The 14,133-nt window shown below is 46.4% G+C and overlaps 1 protein-coding gene across 1 annotated transcript in view; it reads left to right on the top strand.

Moving 5' to 3' along the window:
* Positions 1-9,355, top strand: part of Pde8a (phosphodiesterase 8A) — a 138,353-nt gene extending 128,998 nt beyond the window's left edge. Inside the window, exons 19-22 of the mRNA XM_028873782.2 lie at positions 21-150; positions 1,581-1,736; positions 7,677-7,806; positions 8,228-9,355. Coding sequence (XP_028729615.1) covers positions 21-150; positions 1,581-1,736; positions 7,677-7,806; positions 8,228-8,334 — 523 coding nt within the window. The 3' untranslated portion in view covers positions 8,335-9,355. The remainder of the gene's footprint in view (positions 1-20; positions 151-1,580; positions 1,737-7,676; positions 7,807-8,227) is intronic.
* Positions 9,356-14,133: the final 4,778 nt, after the last annotated feature.

Genomic DNA, 14,133 nt, shown 5'->3' with positions numbered 1-14,133 from the left:
TCTGTTGTGGGCGGAAACAGGAATGACTACCGGACACTACGCCAGTGTATTATCGACATGGTCCTGGCCACGGAAATGACGAAGCACTTTGAACATGTCAACAGATTTACCAACAGCATCACCAAGCCCTTAACAACACAAGGGAGTGAGGTGAGAGAAACTGACCCTGGGGCCCTTCATCGGGGTTCACACTCGCCAGGGACATGGCGAACTCAGACCTAGCAGGTCCCAAGTGGTAGCAGGGCCTTTGGTGGGCATGTTGAATATGGTTTTCCATTTTTCTTTGTTTCTTTCATTTGATTTGTCTGTCTATCTAGAGACAAGCCTTCACTCTGTAGCCAGACTGGCCTAGAACTCAGTGATCCTCCTAGTCTGCCTCAGGTGCTGGGGTTACAGAGTGAGCCATGGCGCTGGGTGGAATTTTGTTTTTCATTGGTTTAAAAAAGTCATTTAACATGCAAGTATCTGGCAGGATAACATGCAATAGAACATGCAAATAGATGTGTAAACAAGTTTTCACATTGGCCATTCCTGTGCCCTGTCTCAAAATGTTTCCTCCCCCTTTGAACATTCTAGGGTCAGTTGGAGCCCGAGAAGGCTCTTTTTTTTTTTTTTTTTTTTTTTTTTAAACCAGGCTCTAACTATGTATCCTCCTGGCTGGCCTAGAATTAAATAGGTAGACCAGGCTGGGCTCAATCTCACAGAGATCTGCCTCTCTCTGTCTCCCAAATGATGGGATTTAAGGTGTGTGCCGCCACACCTGGCTCCTACGGGGCTCTTAGCAGCCACTCTCCAGTGGGTGTATCCCATGGGAGCGAGAAGGGCTAGAAGGACCCTCTGCTGTGACATTGACCCCTGGCCAGGCAGCAGCTGCCCCGTGTAGATTCCCGCATCTCCTCGTCTGTAGAAAGGGAACGGTAGACCTCATGGCAGGGGACAGGGTAGAAGTAGGAAGCGCCAGGCTCAGCTGGGATGAATCACCTCCCCTTGAACCCTGCCCTTGTTTGTAGTTATAATGTAAGGAGACTTTCCACAGTTCCCACAGATTCTGTCTGTGAATAGAGATCAAAAGAAAAGGACTTTGTGCCCTTTGTGTATCATAGATTCTAAGACAGTATGAGGGATGTCACTTAACGTGATCTGGGTTCAGTGAAGGCTCATGATTCTCAGAATCGCTGTGGAAATGCTGGTGAGGACTGGGCTGCGGGGAGGAGGGGCTGGGGGCCACAGAGCTCTGTCATCGTGAGAAGAGCGAGCTCCTTTTGATTTTTAGTAACTGTCTTAAACAGATAAAAACAGCCCTTGAGTTCTCACCAATTGAAAAGCAGAGGCCACCAGAGAGACTGAGAGACGAGAAAGGGGCAGACCGGCCGGTCTCAGTGCTGCTGGGGGCTGCTGAACTCACTGGCCCTGCTTCCTCTTCCTAGAATGAAAGGCTGCTCAGTGCTCAGAGCACTGCAGGACTCTGCTGTGTGACGCATTGACTTTGTAGATCCCCGCTACAGGCTTCCAGAACCCTAGGGAAGGTAGCTGGACACCAAGGGCCCATTTTGATTGCTTTGATTTCACTTGTGGTTCAGAACACTGTCGAAAATCCAGAAGCCCTGAGCACTCCAGAGAACCGGACTCTGATCAAACGGATGATGATCAAGTGTGCCGACGTGTCCAACCCCTGCCGGCGCCTGGAACACTGCATCGAGTGGGCCGCACGCATTTCCGAAGAGTATTTTTCTCAGGTAAGATCCTACGCTCAAGTCCTTTTACACACGCACACACGCACTCGTGCTCCAAGTGGGGGAACACCATGAGGCTATGGACTTAAAACTAGAAAAGAGAACTCTAAAAGAAACCCTGTCTCTGAAGAGCATTTTTGATAACAAATTGTTTTCTTTATCTGAAAATGTGCTACTTTGTCTTATTCTTTGAACACTGGATTTGGAACCCCGGGTTGGCAGGTTTTTCCTGAAATCAATGCCCCTCACATCTTCCTGGGACAGAAGGAAAATAAATTGCTAAAGTGTTTGCAGATTTGGGAGCAGAGATAAGCACACAGATTAAAGAAGCCCAGTGAGCGGCCAGGGCCGAGGGGCAGATCAGTAGTAGAGCTTTGCTTGACACATATCAAGGGCCTGAATTGTGGCACACGCTTTTAATCCATGCTCTTAGAAGGCAGAGGTAGGCAGATCTCTGTGAGTTCCAGGCCAGCCTGGTCTACGTTAGAGAGTTCTGGGCTAGCCAGGGCTACATCTGAGGCCAGAAGACACTGAAACATCGTATTTAAGCTGCTATTAGAAGAAAACTGTGAACCCAGTACTCTGTACCTGGTGAAATGGCCTTCAAGGACCAGGGCAAGATTAAAGCCTTCTCAGGTAAGGGGAAACTGGGAGTTCATTGCTAGTAAACTGCAATGTAAGAAATGCTAAGAGAAGTTCTTAAAGTAGAAAGGACGCGATCACTGCAAACTTGACTATTCCAGATGAAAGAAAAGTCTCACAAAGATTGGTTACTACCTGGGTAGCTATCTAAGACTTTTCTAGTCTCTGAATTTCTCTGTAGTAAGACACAGAGTTGTCTGAAGCAGAGGTTCTCACACTGCATTGCTGGGTCTCTGCTGTAAGTGATGTGACAGGAAAAGGGTCTAGAGGGAGTGTGTGGCCCTCCACGGCCCGAGACGTCTACACTCCACCAAGTAGAGCAGTCTCAGAACTGCTGAGTCAAACGCCAAGCATGCAGGCTGTCATCCCACAGCGGCCATTGGCCGGTACCAGGAAGGTAATTACGGGAAGTAATTACACACGGTAGTTCTTCCGAATCCTCACAGTATTGTTTAGTACATTTGAAATTTCACACAATGTATTTTGATCATATTCATCTGTCCTAGATGTTTTTATGTCCATTTGACACAAGCTAGAGTTACCTAAAAGGAAGGAACATCCGTTGAGAAAGGCCTCCATAAGATCCAAATGTAGGGCGTTTTCTTAATTAGTGATTGATGGAGAAGGGCCCAGCCTATTGTGGGTGGTGCCATTCCTGGGCTGGTGGTCCTGGGTTCTATAAGGAAGCAGGCTGAGCAAGCCATGGGGAACAAGTCAGTAAGCAGCACTCCTCATGGCTTCTGCATCAGCTCCTGCCTCCAGGTTCCTGCCCCATTTGAGCTCCTGTCCAGACTTCCTTCAGTGATGAACTGTGATGTGGAAGTGTAAGCAGAGTTAACCCTTTCCTGCCCAGGTTGCTCTCATGCTATTTCATCACAGCAATAGAAACCTAAGACATCATTCGCCCCAACTCCTCAAGGCCCTTCCATCCCTTCCTACCCAACTTTGAGATATTTTTTCTTTCCCTATTGAGTCCACTTTGTATTGTCCGGCTAGACTTGAGGTTGGGGTCTTCTCTGGCGTGTAGTCGGCCTACCAGGGGCCACATCATTAAAGAAAACTGACTCTCCCAAAACAAACAACCCCCAAAAAGACAGTATTATTAAATTCAACTCCATTGAATATTAATAAGCTAAGCACTCCCATGAAAAGAGCATTCATCAGAACAGATGAAGTGGGGCATGATGATACATGCCAGGAATCTCAGGACGTGGAAGAGAGGCTGTGAGCTCAGGGATGGCTCCATGATGACTTCCTGCTCCATGATGACATCCTGCATCCAAAACCAAGCAAACCAAAAGAGCTCAACTACAGGCAGACTAGAAAGGATGTTTTAGATAAAGAACAGAAAGGTGGCAAGCCCATCAAGTATAGTGTGCAACTGTAAACATAAGACTGAACAGCTGTATCAATTTCAGACAAAAGACGGACAGATAGGGCACTGCCAGAAAGAGCAGGACATTTCCTAATGAGGAATGGGCCCGTAACCACAGTGTGTGTACACTTAATATCGGCAGAGTCAGCCGGGCGGCGGTGGCGCACGCCTTTAATCCCAGCGCTCGGGAGGCAGAGCCCGGCGGATCTTTGTGAGTTCGAGGCCAGCCTGGGCTACAGAGTGAGTTCCAGGACAGGCACAAAGCTACACAGAGAAACCCTGTCTCTAAAAAAAAAAAAAATCAGCAGAATCAAATGTCACCAGAATCAAACGTCACCTACAGCCAGCAGCTTAAAATACTGTTGAAGACAGAGATGATGTGACGTGTATGGCAGAAGTAACGCCAGCCTTCACATTGTATGCGAGGGGAAGGAGGCAGGAGCACTTCACATTGTATGCGAGGGGAAGGAGGCAGGAGCACTTCACATTGTATGCGAGGGGAAGGAGGCAGGAGCACTTCACATTGTATGCGAGGGGAAGGAGGCAGGAGCACTTCACATTGTATGCGAGGGGAAGGAGGCAGGAGCACTTCACATTGTATGCGAGGGGAAGGAGGCAGGAGCACTTTACATTGTATGAGGGGAAGGAGGCAGGAGCACTTTCACATTGTATGAGGGGAAGGAGGCAGGAGCACTTCACATTGTATGAGGGGAAGGAGGCAGGAGCACTTCACATTGTATGAGGGGAAGGAGGCAGGAGCACTTGGGCTCATTTCGAGACTGTCCTGCCAGTGTCAGTCCCCGGCAAAGGCGGGCCTCCCCGGGACAGTCTGTCCTCAAGACCCCGAACGTGGAGGAGCTGAGTCCAACAGCATGAAGAGCGGTGCGTCACCACTAGGCTTCTTCACACAAGCGCGAGGCTGGTCGCTTATTTAGTAAGTCACCGTAGTCCTGGAGTAATAGAAGAAAATCTTACAGCTATTGCTCTAGTTACAGAAAAGGCATGACAGGACTCAACATCCGCCGTCCCAGGAACACTCAGCACACTAGGAATAAAGGAAATTACTTTGTTGGAGACAGGGTCTCTGTGCATGTAGCCCTGGCTGTCCAGAATCCGCTAGGTAGATCATGCTGGCCTTTGGCTCTGGCGTGCTGGGATTAAAAACATAGTTTATGTTGCATCTAGCCACATGATATTGCCCTACTAATGGAAACAAAGCTGGGGGTCCGTTGTTACCACACTGCTCAACACTGCTGGTCTTTCCAGACTCTGCACTATGCAAGGGAGCACACAGCACATAAAAACAGAAGATAACACATCTTAAAACACAGATAACGTGTGTGTGTGTGTGTGTGTGTGTGTGTGTGTGTGTGTAAAAATTCCCAAGGCACATAACATTACACAAATAATTAGATTTGATCAGTGAGATCATATGGGACAATAAGCTCCATATATAAAAGTCAAGTTGTATTTTATATACTAACAACCAAAAAAAATGAAACTTAAAACAGTGCTGGTTAAAATAGCAATAAAAAGCAAAAATTATTTAGAAATAAATTTACTGAGAGATGGCCAGACTTCATAAACCATTGCTAGAAACTTAAAGAACGTTGCATGTTCACATATTAGAAATGGGGTGATGTGTGATCCTAATTAGTCTTAACAATAAAAACCCAGAGTCAGATATTGAGGGTGAAAGCTGAAAGATCAGAGAAGCAGAGCAGCCACCAGAGAGACTTCTTACCTCTACGAAATCACTGACCGAATTGGGGAGGGGAGGGCGAGATCCTGTCTCCACCTCCCTAGTGCTAGGATCAAAGGTGTGCGCCACCACTGCCCAGCTGTTTCTCTTTTAGACTGGTTCAATCTCCCTTGGCCCAGGGTGGCCTTGAACTCCTGGTCTTCCTGCTTCTTCCTCCCAAGTGCTGGGATTAAAGGTGTGCGCCACCACTGCCTGGCCTCTATGGTTAACTAGTGGCTGGCTCTGCCCTCTGTTCTCCAGGCAAGCTTTAGTTCTCAGAACACAAACAAAATATACAACAAGAGGCTCTCCCAAGATTTTCCCGACTGGTTTTGGAAAGAGAGCACACACATATCATTTCACAGTAAGCTGTCAGCCTGACTAGAAAAAGCCAAACCATGATGCTTTTAGAGAAAACTGCCACAGAATATCCCCAGTGACTTTGAAATGGACAAAGACTTTTAGGTACAGAAAGCAAACAGCCATGGAAAAAAAGAAAATATACATTGGACTTCATTAAAGTTTAAAAAATTATGCTAAAAAATGAGTAACAGGACATGTTGAGAAAAAATACAAGTCATTTCTGACAAAGGGCTGCATGTACCCAGGTTACATACAATAGTAAGGCAAGCCACCAGTTAAAAATATTATTTCAATAGCCATTTCACAAAAGGTAGTATGGATTGCTGATAATTGCATGAAAAAAAAAAACCAAAAAGACGGTACATCATCAGGGAAATTCAAATGAAAGCCACAATGAAATTCTAGCACATACCAGTAGAAAGGTTTAAATGGAAAATTCTGAGGCCAGGTGTGGTCCTGTACACGGAATCCCAGCACTTGGGAGTTGGAGGCAGGGTTAGTTCAGCAGCTGTTTACAGAGTCCCATGGTAACTTGAGCTGTACATGAGATTCCATCTCAAAACAACACCACCACACGCCAGAACACTTGACAGCATCGAGTGTTGGTGACAGTGTGGAGCAGATACTAGCGGACTGCAGAAAGTGTTTCTGCCACCGTGGTAGCCAGAGGAGCAGACTGCATTGTGACAGTTAAAACACACGATTTACCCTGGCACTGGTAACGTCCTAGGCTGGCATTCATCTCAGTCCTCCTGCTTTCTGAGTGATTAAACTACACATGTGTGCCACCCCAGCCTGGTGTTGACCTCCCTGTTCCCTGAGGCTGACCCTCCTGGACTATGGTCACCATGCTTGGTTTGTTTGGTCCCGGGGATTGAACCCAGAGTCGCATGCATGCAGGCAGCACTCTGCCGTCTGAACTACAAATCCCAAGACCCGCCTCGGTTCTTCTTCTTTTTGACAGTATCTTACTCTGTAGCTCAGGCTATACTAGAACTATGTAGCCAAAGCTGATGGCCTTGAACTCAGAGTAATCCTCCTGCCTCAGCTGCCTGAGTACTAAAGCTTTAACCCCAGCATACCCTGCTTCTTTACTCTGTTAACACAGCAGTTGATTTTTGTGTAGTGAAGCATGCCTCAGGAAATCCTGTCATGTGGAATTCTTCTGACATGCTAATTTGCACCAATATCTTGTTTGGGATCTTTAATCAGTACCCACAAGAATATTAGTCTGCAGGGTTTGTTAGCAGGGTGTGTGTCTATTATGGTATGTTGGCTTTCTAGGGTGAACTAGAAATGTTCTCTGGATTTTTTTTTTTTAATTTTGAAGAGTTTGAGAAAGATTGCTGTTGATTTTCTAAACTTTTGTTAGAATTTACGGGTGCAGCACTTGGTCCTGTCTTTTTTCTGCTGGGAGGTTTTTAGGATTGATGCTGCCACCTTACTGGTCTGTCATTCATAGTCTTCCCAACAAGACAAGAGCCATAGCTGAGCAATAGCCACTGCGCCCTTCCTGGGGCGGGGCCGTGTTTCTGCCTCACTTCTCATGGTTCCAATGTGGGCAGAAAGATGGTGGATGGTGACGGGACCAGCGGAGGCAGGTGCCAGATCCACCCTGGCCTCTGACCTGAGGGGCCTTAGCCAGGAGACTTCCAGCTATTAGAGATGCTTGGGCTGGTTTGGGATGGCCTCACTCGGGGAACGGTGTGGTGTCTGGCAGATCTCCTTTGCCTGGTTAGTGCCACATGGGCTCTCGAAGCAGCCTGTGGGGCTGCTCCCTGGCAGGTGGGATTCTGAGATCCTGGGGTGTTCTGCTCTGCAGACTGATGAAGAGAAGCAGCTGGACTTGCCTGTGATGATGCCAGTTTTTGACAGAAACACCTGCAGCATTCCCAAGTCTCAGATCTCTTTCATTGACTACTTCATCACGGACATGTTTGACGCCTGGGACAGTAAGAACCTGGCCCCTTCCTGAGGGAGGGACTGGCTAGTTAGATGGTAAGTAGATGTGGGACTTAGACTTCCAAGGTGGGCTGGAGAGAAGGAAGCCATCCTGGAGGGCAAAGAGCCTGTCAAGTAAGAGGTACCCAGAAGAGGACCCCAAGGATGTCCCTGGCTCCCTGTGCACTCCAGGGGTGGGGGTGTGCAGAGCTGATAGCTGTGGGTCCGGGGGCTGAGAACAGCTTTCCCTCTGATCCACTCACCCCAGAATTTGGCGTTACATTACGGCCGACTCCCTTGGTCCTTCTTTAAATGCTGGGGCCAGGGCATAGCTCTGTGGTGGAAGGCTCAAGTTTCCGGAAGGAAATAAGGAAGCCCAACCCCATAAAGAAAGGCTGTGTGAAGACGCTGCATCCCTGTTTCTCTCTCCAGCCTTCATTGGCCTGCCTGACCTTATGCAGCATCTAGACGACAACTTCAGGTACTGGAAAGGACTGGATGAAAAGAAGCTGTGCAGCCTCCGTCCCCCTCCAGAATAGTGGGGACATCCTGTCTGTGGCCCGGCCCTTCCCGGCTTCTGCAGGTTCTTAGGCCTTTCGATGTTAGGCAGAACTGTGCCCTCATCCGCAGAGGCTGTGAAAGGACATGGGGCGTCACCCTCTGGGGCCACCATCTGATGCCGGAGCTGCGCTTTGTGTTACCATGGGCCTGGGGGCCCTGCAGAGGGGAGCATGGCTCTCCTGGCAGCCACAGCACTGTCCCTCCTCGTTCCTCCAGCCGGCAGAACAGACATGGCGGCTTGCCTGCCTCTCGGGAGGTGAGCTGCCCCTTTTACCACACTGCTGGAGGGATTTGTCTCTTTAACCGACTAGCAAACGAGATAAAGAAGCTTAAGGGTGATCATCCCAACTATTAAATGTTTTATTTATTTTATTAGAAGTTTGACATTTTCTATGAATTTAAAAATACTTCAAAGCCAAAGCCACCTTCAGATGCCACAACCAAATTCACGAGTCATTCTCACGAAGTGTTTATGACTTGGTGCACAGACTTATTTTCGTAATGCAGATCTAAAATATAAAATGATACATTTTATCACACTGTAGAAATGTTAGACTCTTCTCGTCGGCGGTCGGTGTTAGTGGGGAAGGCATTTTGCTGGTGAGGCCCATTCTAGTGTGCAACAGAGGCCACATCTGCAGACCTGGTTCTGAGCAGCAGCTGTGATCCCAGGAGTTTTGCAGGTGTGCCTTGTCAGAAAAACTTGGATGTGACCATTTTTTTCCTAAAATTTTATAATTGAATTTCCAAGAGCCTGCCTTATTTTATACCATTTCTATAAAATATGCCCTATAAAACAAAGCAAACCGGACTACTTAGTGGTCGATATTTTATAACTAACATGGGATATTTGATTCTAGAAATGTATAAAGGCGATATCTCTTCGTGTTTTTAATGAACATAATACTACACAGATGACACTTAATGACATGTCAGAGGGTTGGTTTCATCTTAGACTTGTATTTTTTCTGGATGAAATTAAACTGTTGTTTTTAAGAAGTCATTTGTTGCCATTTCTTTGGTATTGTGTAATAATAATCTTTCTAAATTAGGAATAGACATGTATTTCATAGAACAAACGAGCAACTGAGCACCTCCCTGGGGTCCTGGGGACAGGGTTTTGGTTTGGTTTGCACAGGCCTTGACCCTGCGGGAAGAAGACTAACTGTGGGCCCGCCTCGGAAGAACCAGCGGATCTTCCCGCCCAGTGCCAAGGGAGAAAATGAGCCCCACCAGCAACTTCAGCCGCCGTGGCCGAGAGGCTGTAGGACATCCGGGCAGTTTCACCACACAAGCTGCTAACAGCAGTGAGAATGATAGTCTAACATTGATCAAGAGCTAAAAGCAGCAGTAAGAATTACAAAGTAAACACCACGTTTTTCAATGAATAGATCTGAAAAGACCCACATGAGACAAGCTAGCCCAGGGGTTCTCAACCTCCCCAATGCTGTGACCCTTTAATACAGCTCCTCATGGTGTGGTGACCCCAACCATACAATTATTTTTGTTGCTACTTCATACCTGTAATTTTGCTACTGTTATGAATCGTAAGTATCCGATATGCAGGATGTATGGTATGTGACCCCAAAGGGGTCGAGACCCACAGGTTGAGAACCACTGTTCTAGGGTCTGGGAAACAAGAAAAGCCTGTGTATGGGTCTCATGGAAGACTGGACATAACGGAAGAAAAGAAAATAGAGAGACTATGAAAACAGAAGCAGAGGCGTCTCAGAGCCAAGTGCATCCCGCAAACACAGAGGCGGAGTGCAGTGCTCCTCGCTGTCTCTGCGAGATCCCGGATGAAGAGCGAAGCGGGAGGAAGCAGAGGTACTAGGCCAGGCTCGAACTTGATCCCGCCTAACAGCTGCAGTCCTCTGAATCCCAAGCGGAGCAGGTGTTGTCGGCCCTCCATCACCGTAACAAACGTCGGAGTGAGGAGACCTGTTACAAGGTGGTTTGGGTCCACTGTTAGGAGCGTTGGTCCACACCACCTGGGCACATGGTGCACATCGGGTCGGGGCTGAAGGAGGACGAGGAGAGAGTCCTGGCATGCTCTTTTGGACATGCCCCTCCAAGCCAGAGTTCCCCCACTCTGAAGTCTCTACCACCTCCCAGCAGTCCCAGACTGGGAACTAAGCCTTCAAGACGTGGCTTTTTAGAGACCCCAAGCTGCAGCAGTGCATAAGACAGAGCCTCACGGGGTCAGCCGCAGAACATGAGCTCAAGGAGAGAACTAGAGGCCGCCGACGGGGCCAGGAGACACAAGGCTTCCGGTGCCCAAACAGCCAGGAGCTCCCAACCCAGACCTGCTTCCTTAGCTACACAGGTATTCAAGACAGCAGAGGTAACTTCAAATGTGCAGACACAGCTCCTTAGCGCCCCTGTGAAAGTGTGAAAGATGCCCTCTAGAGGTCAGATCCAGTAAGGGGGCTAATATCTGGACAAAAGCAGCCATAGTGAGTGTGAGAGAGTGAGTGAGTGAGTGAGTGAGTGAGTGTGTGTGTGTGTGTGTGTGTGTGTGTGTGTGTGAGAGAGAGAGAGAGAGAGAGAGAGGAGTGTGTGTGTGTGTGAGAGAGAGAGAGAGAGAGAGAGAGAGAGAGGAGTGTGTGTGTGTGTGTGTGTGTGTGAGAGAGAGAGAGAGAGAAGTGTGTGTGTGTGTGTGTGTGTGAGAGAGAGAGAGAGAGAGAGAGAGAGAGAGAGAGAGTGAGTGTGTGTATGTGGGGGTGTGGGGTGGTAGCAGTGACAACCAGGGACAGAGGAAAACATGCACACAAAAGGTAAGCTAAATGTTAAAGAAGTCAGGATCAATAATTGTCCTTGACATTCACCAGGAAAGGACTTAGGACAGAACTCAGAATGACTGAAGAGAGAAAGGATAAGCCATGACTAACAACCATTAGAAGCCACGGGGTAGGGTGGGGACATGAACTGGAAAAGGTAATAGGAGAAGCATGTATATAAATAATGTGTGCAGAACTCTGGAGATGTGTGCAAAGACACGTTCTGAGAGTAAAATGTAAAAAGTCTCAAAAGCTTGAGAAATCACAAAATAGCCATAAAAGTTATAAATTCTAGGAAAGATGTAAATAAGGCTGAAGAAGTGGCCCTGATTTGGAGATGACCCACAGAAGTCACAGAGTAGTCACATCCAGAATATTATGGAAATGGCTACATGTCACCTTTGGATTAGCATGTGAACTGACCACAGCAAATGGGAGGATAGGAAAAAAACAAGCTTGCACACATCAGTAGTAGAAATTGGGTTGTTCCCACCACTTTGGAGAGCAGTCTGGAAAAAATATAAATCCTCAGCAACTTTATTTTCATATCTTAGACTTGCAAATGTTCATTAGAAGATATGCTCAAAGGATATTCTGCCTGCCTTCCTGTCGTGAAAGACTAGAAGCAGTCTGGATGTCCTTGGGAGAACGAGGAAATGATGGTGTTGTGTACAGATTATGGTAGTTGGGCTCCTAAGGCTCCCGGTGATGATCCTGCCTCCCTATGTTCACAGCTCTGGTTTGGACCTGCTGACTTCCTTCCAACCATGAGAATATGGCGAAAGTCATGGGGTGCTGCTTCTGGGTATTGGCTGCAACTAGTTTCCAAGGCTGTTGTGGGCTCTTCAGGGCAAGCATCCGGCTTAAGCCTTTGGAGACTGCCATCAACCCTGATGTCCCTCAACCGGTCAATGCATCATCTCAGTCTCCACATCCATCATTATATTACCTTGTATGTGTCTCTGTTCCCTCATCTCACAAGGACACCAGTCACTGTATTCAAGGACCACTTCACAATTGTTAAATGAGGTTGTATTTTGAGGGCACCGCCCGCTGGTTCCTTGCCTAATCTAACAAAGCAGCTACCATGTCTCCAGCTGCTCTAAGGAGAGGCCCCTGGGGAAGGAAGAGCAGCCCACAGTTGACAGCCAGCAAGAACTGAATCCTGCTGGCACCCACGGGAGTCAGCTCTTCATCTAGTAACACCCCAGAAACACCTTGTTACAGCTAAGTGAGGATCACAGCTCCATTCCTCACCCAAGTAAACCAAGGCTGTTAAAGGTGGTTGTTGTGGTTTGGTTTTGTATTTTGGTTTGAATTTTTCAAGACAGGGTTTCTCAGTGTAGCTCTGTAGACCAGGCTGGCCTTGAACTCACAAAGATCCAGCTGCTCTGTTTCCTGAGTGCTGGGACTAAAAGCGTGCTCCGCCGCCACCACCACCTGGCAGTTAAGCCAGTAAGTTTTGAGTTTGTTTTCTGTTTTGTTTTGTTTTGCCCACAGCAATATAATCAATATATCAACTATGCTAGCCATTCAGAATAATGAGTTAGGGTTCTGGTGTCATCTGGAGGAAAGTTCAAGGATAATATAGAATGACAAGTCAAAGAAACACTGTGACACCTTTTGCAGAAATGTTTCCTAATTTCCAAAACAATTCACAATTGTTGGTATGAAAATTAAAAGGAGTTTGAAGTTTACAGATCCTTTGACATGCCTTGTGTACTAGTGGCCTCCTGACATACTAACTAGCTCACCAGAATGTTCAGATGGTTCAACATACAAAAATCTGTCTATGTAATCCACCACATAAATAAACTGAAAGGAAAAAAACCACGCAGTCATCTCATTAGATGCTGAAAAGGCCTTTGACAAAGTCCAATATCCCCTTCAGATAAAAGTCTTGGAGAGATCATGGATACAAGGGACATACCTAAACATAATAAAAATAATATACAGCAAGTCGATAGCCAACATCAAATTAAATGGAGAGAAACTCAAAGCAATCCCACTAAAGTAAGGAGCAAGACAAGGCTGTCCACTGTCTCCATATCTATTCAGTACAGAACTGAAGTCTTACCTAGAGCAACGAGGAGGCAACTGCAGGAGATGAGGAGGCACAAGGTGGAGAGGAGGAGGAAGGCAAAGGATCATTATTCAGGGGTGATGTGATAGCATGCATAAGTGACCCCAAAATTCTATCAGGGAAATTCCTACCGCTGACAAACACTTCCAGCGAAGTGGTTGGATACAAGATTAACTCAAAAAAAAAAAAAAATCAGTAGCCCTCCTATATACAAATGATAAACGAGCAGATAAATCGTAGGAACAACACCCTTCCCAATAGCCACAAGTTATATAAAATATCTTGGAGAAACTCTAATCAAGCAAGTGAAAGACCCGTATGACAAGATCTTCAAGTCTTTGAAGATATCAGAAGATGGAAAGATCTCCCATGCTTATGGATTGGTAGTATTAGCATAGTAAAAATGGCCATCTTACCAAAAGCAATCTACAGATTCAGTGTAATCCCCATCAAAATTCTAACACAATTCTTTACAGACCATGAAAGAACAATATTCAAGTTCATATGGAAAAACAAAAACCCAGGATAGCCAAAACTTATTTAATAAAAGAACTTCTGGAGGTATCACCATCCTGATTTCAAGCTCTACTACAAATAGAGTAGAAACTATATAGAGTAACAAAAACCATATGATACTGGCATAAAAACAGACAGGTGGGTCAATAGAATTGAACTGAAGACTGACATAAATCCACACACCTATAGACACCTGATTTTTTTTTACAAAGAAATCAAAATTATACAATAGAAAAAAAGAAAGCATCTTCAACAAATGGTGCTGATCTAACTGTATGTCAGTATGTAGAGGAATGCAAATAGATCAATATCTATCATCCTGCATAAAACTCAAGTCCAAATGGATCACAACTTCAACATAAATCCAGATACACTGAACCTGATAAAAGAGAAAGCAG

This window comes from Peromyscus leucopus, chromosome 1 (assembly GCF_004664715.2).
Source record: "Peromyscus leucopus breed LL Stock chromosome 1, UCI_PerLeu_2.1, whole genome shotgun sequence".
Taxonomy (NCBI): Eukaryota; Metazoa; Chordata; class Mammalia; order Rodentia; family Cricetidae; genus Peromyscus; species Peromyscus leucopus.
This window is presented reverse-complemented; position numbering and strand designations above follow the sequence as displayed.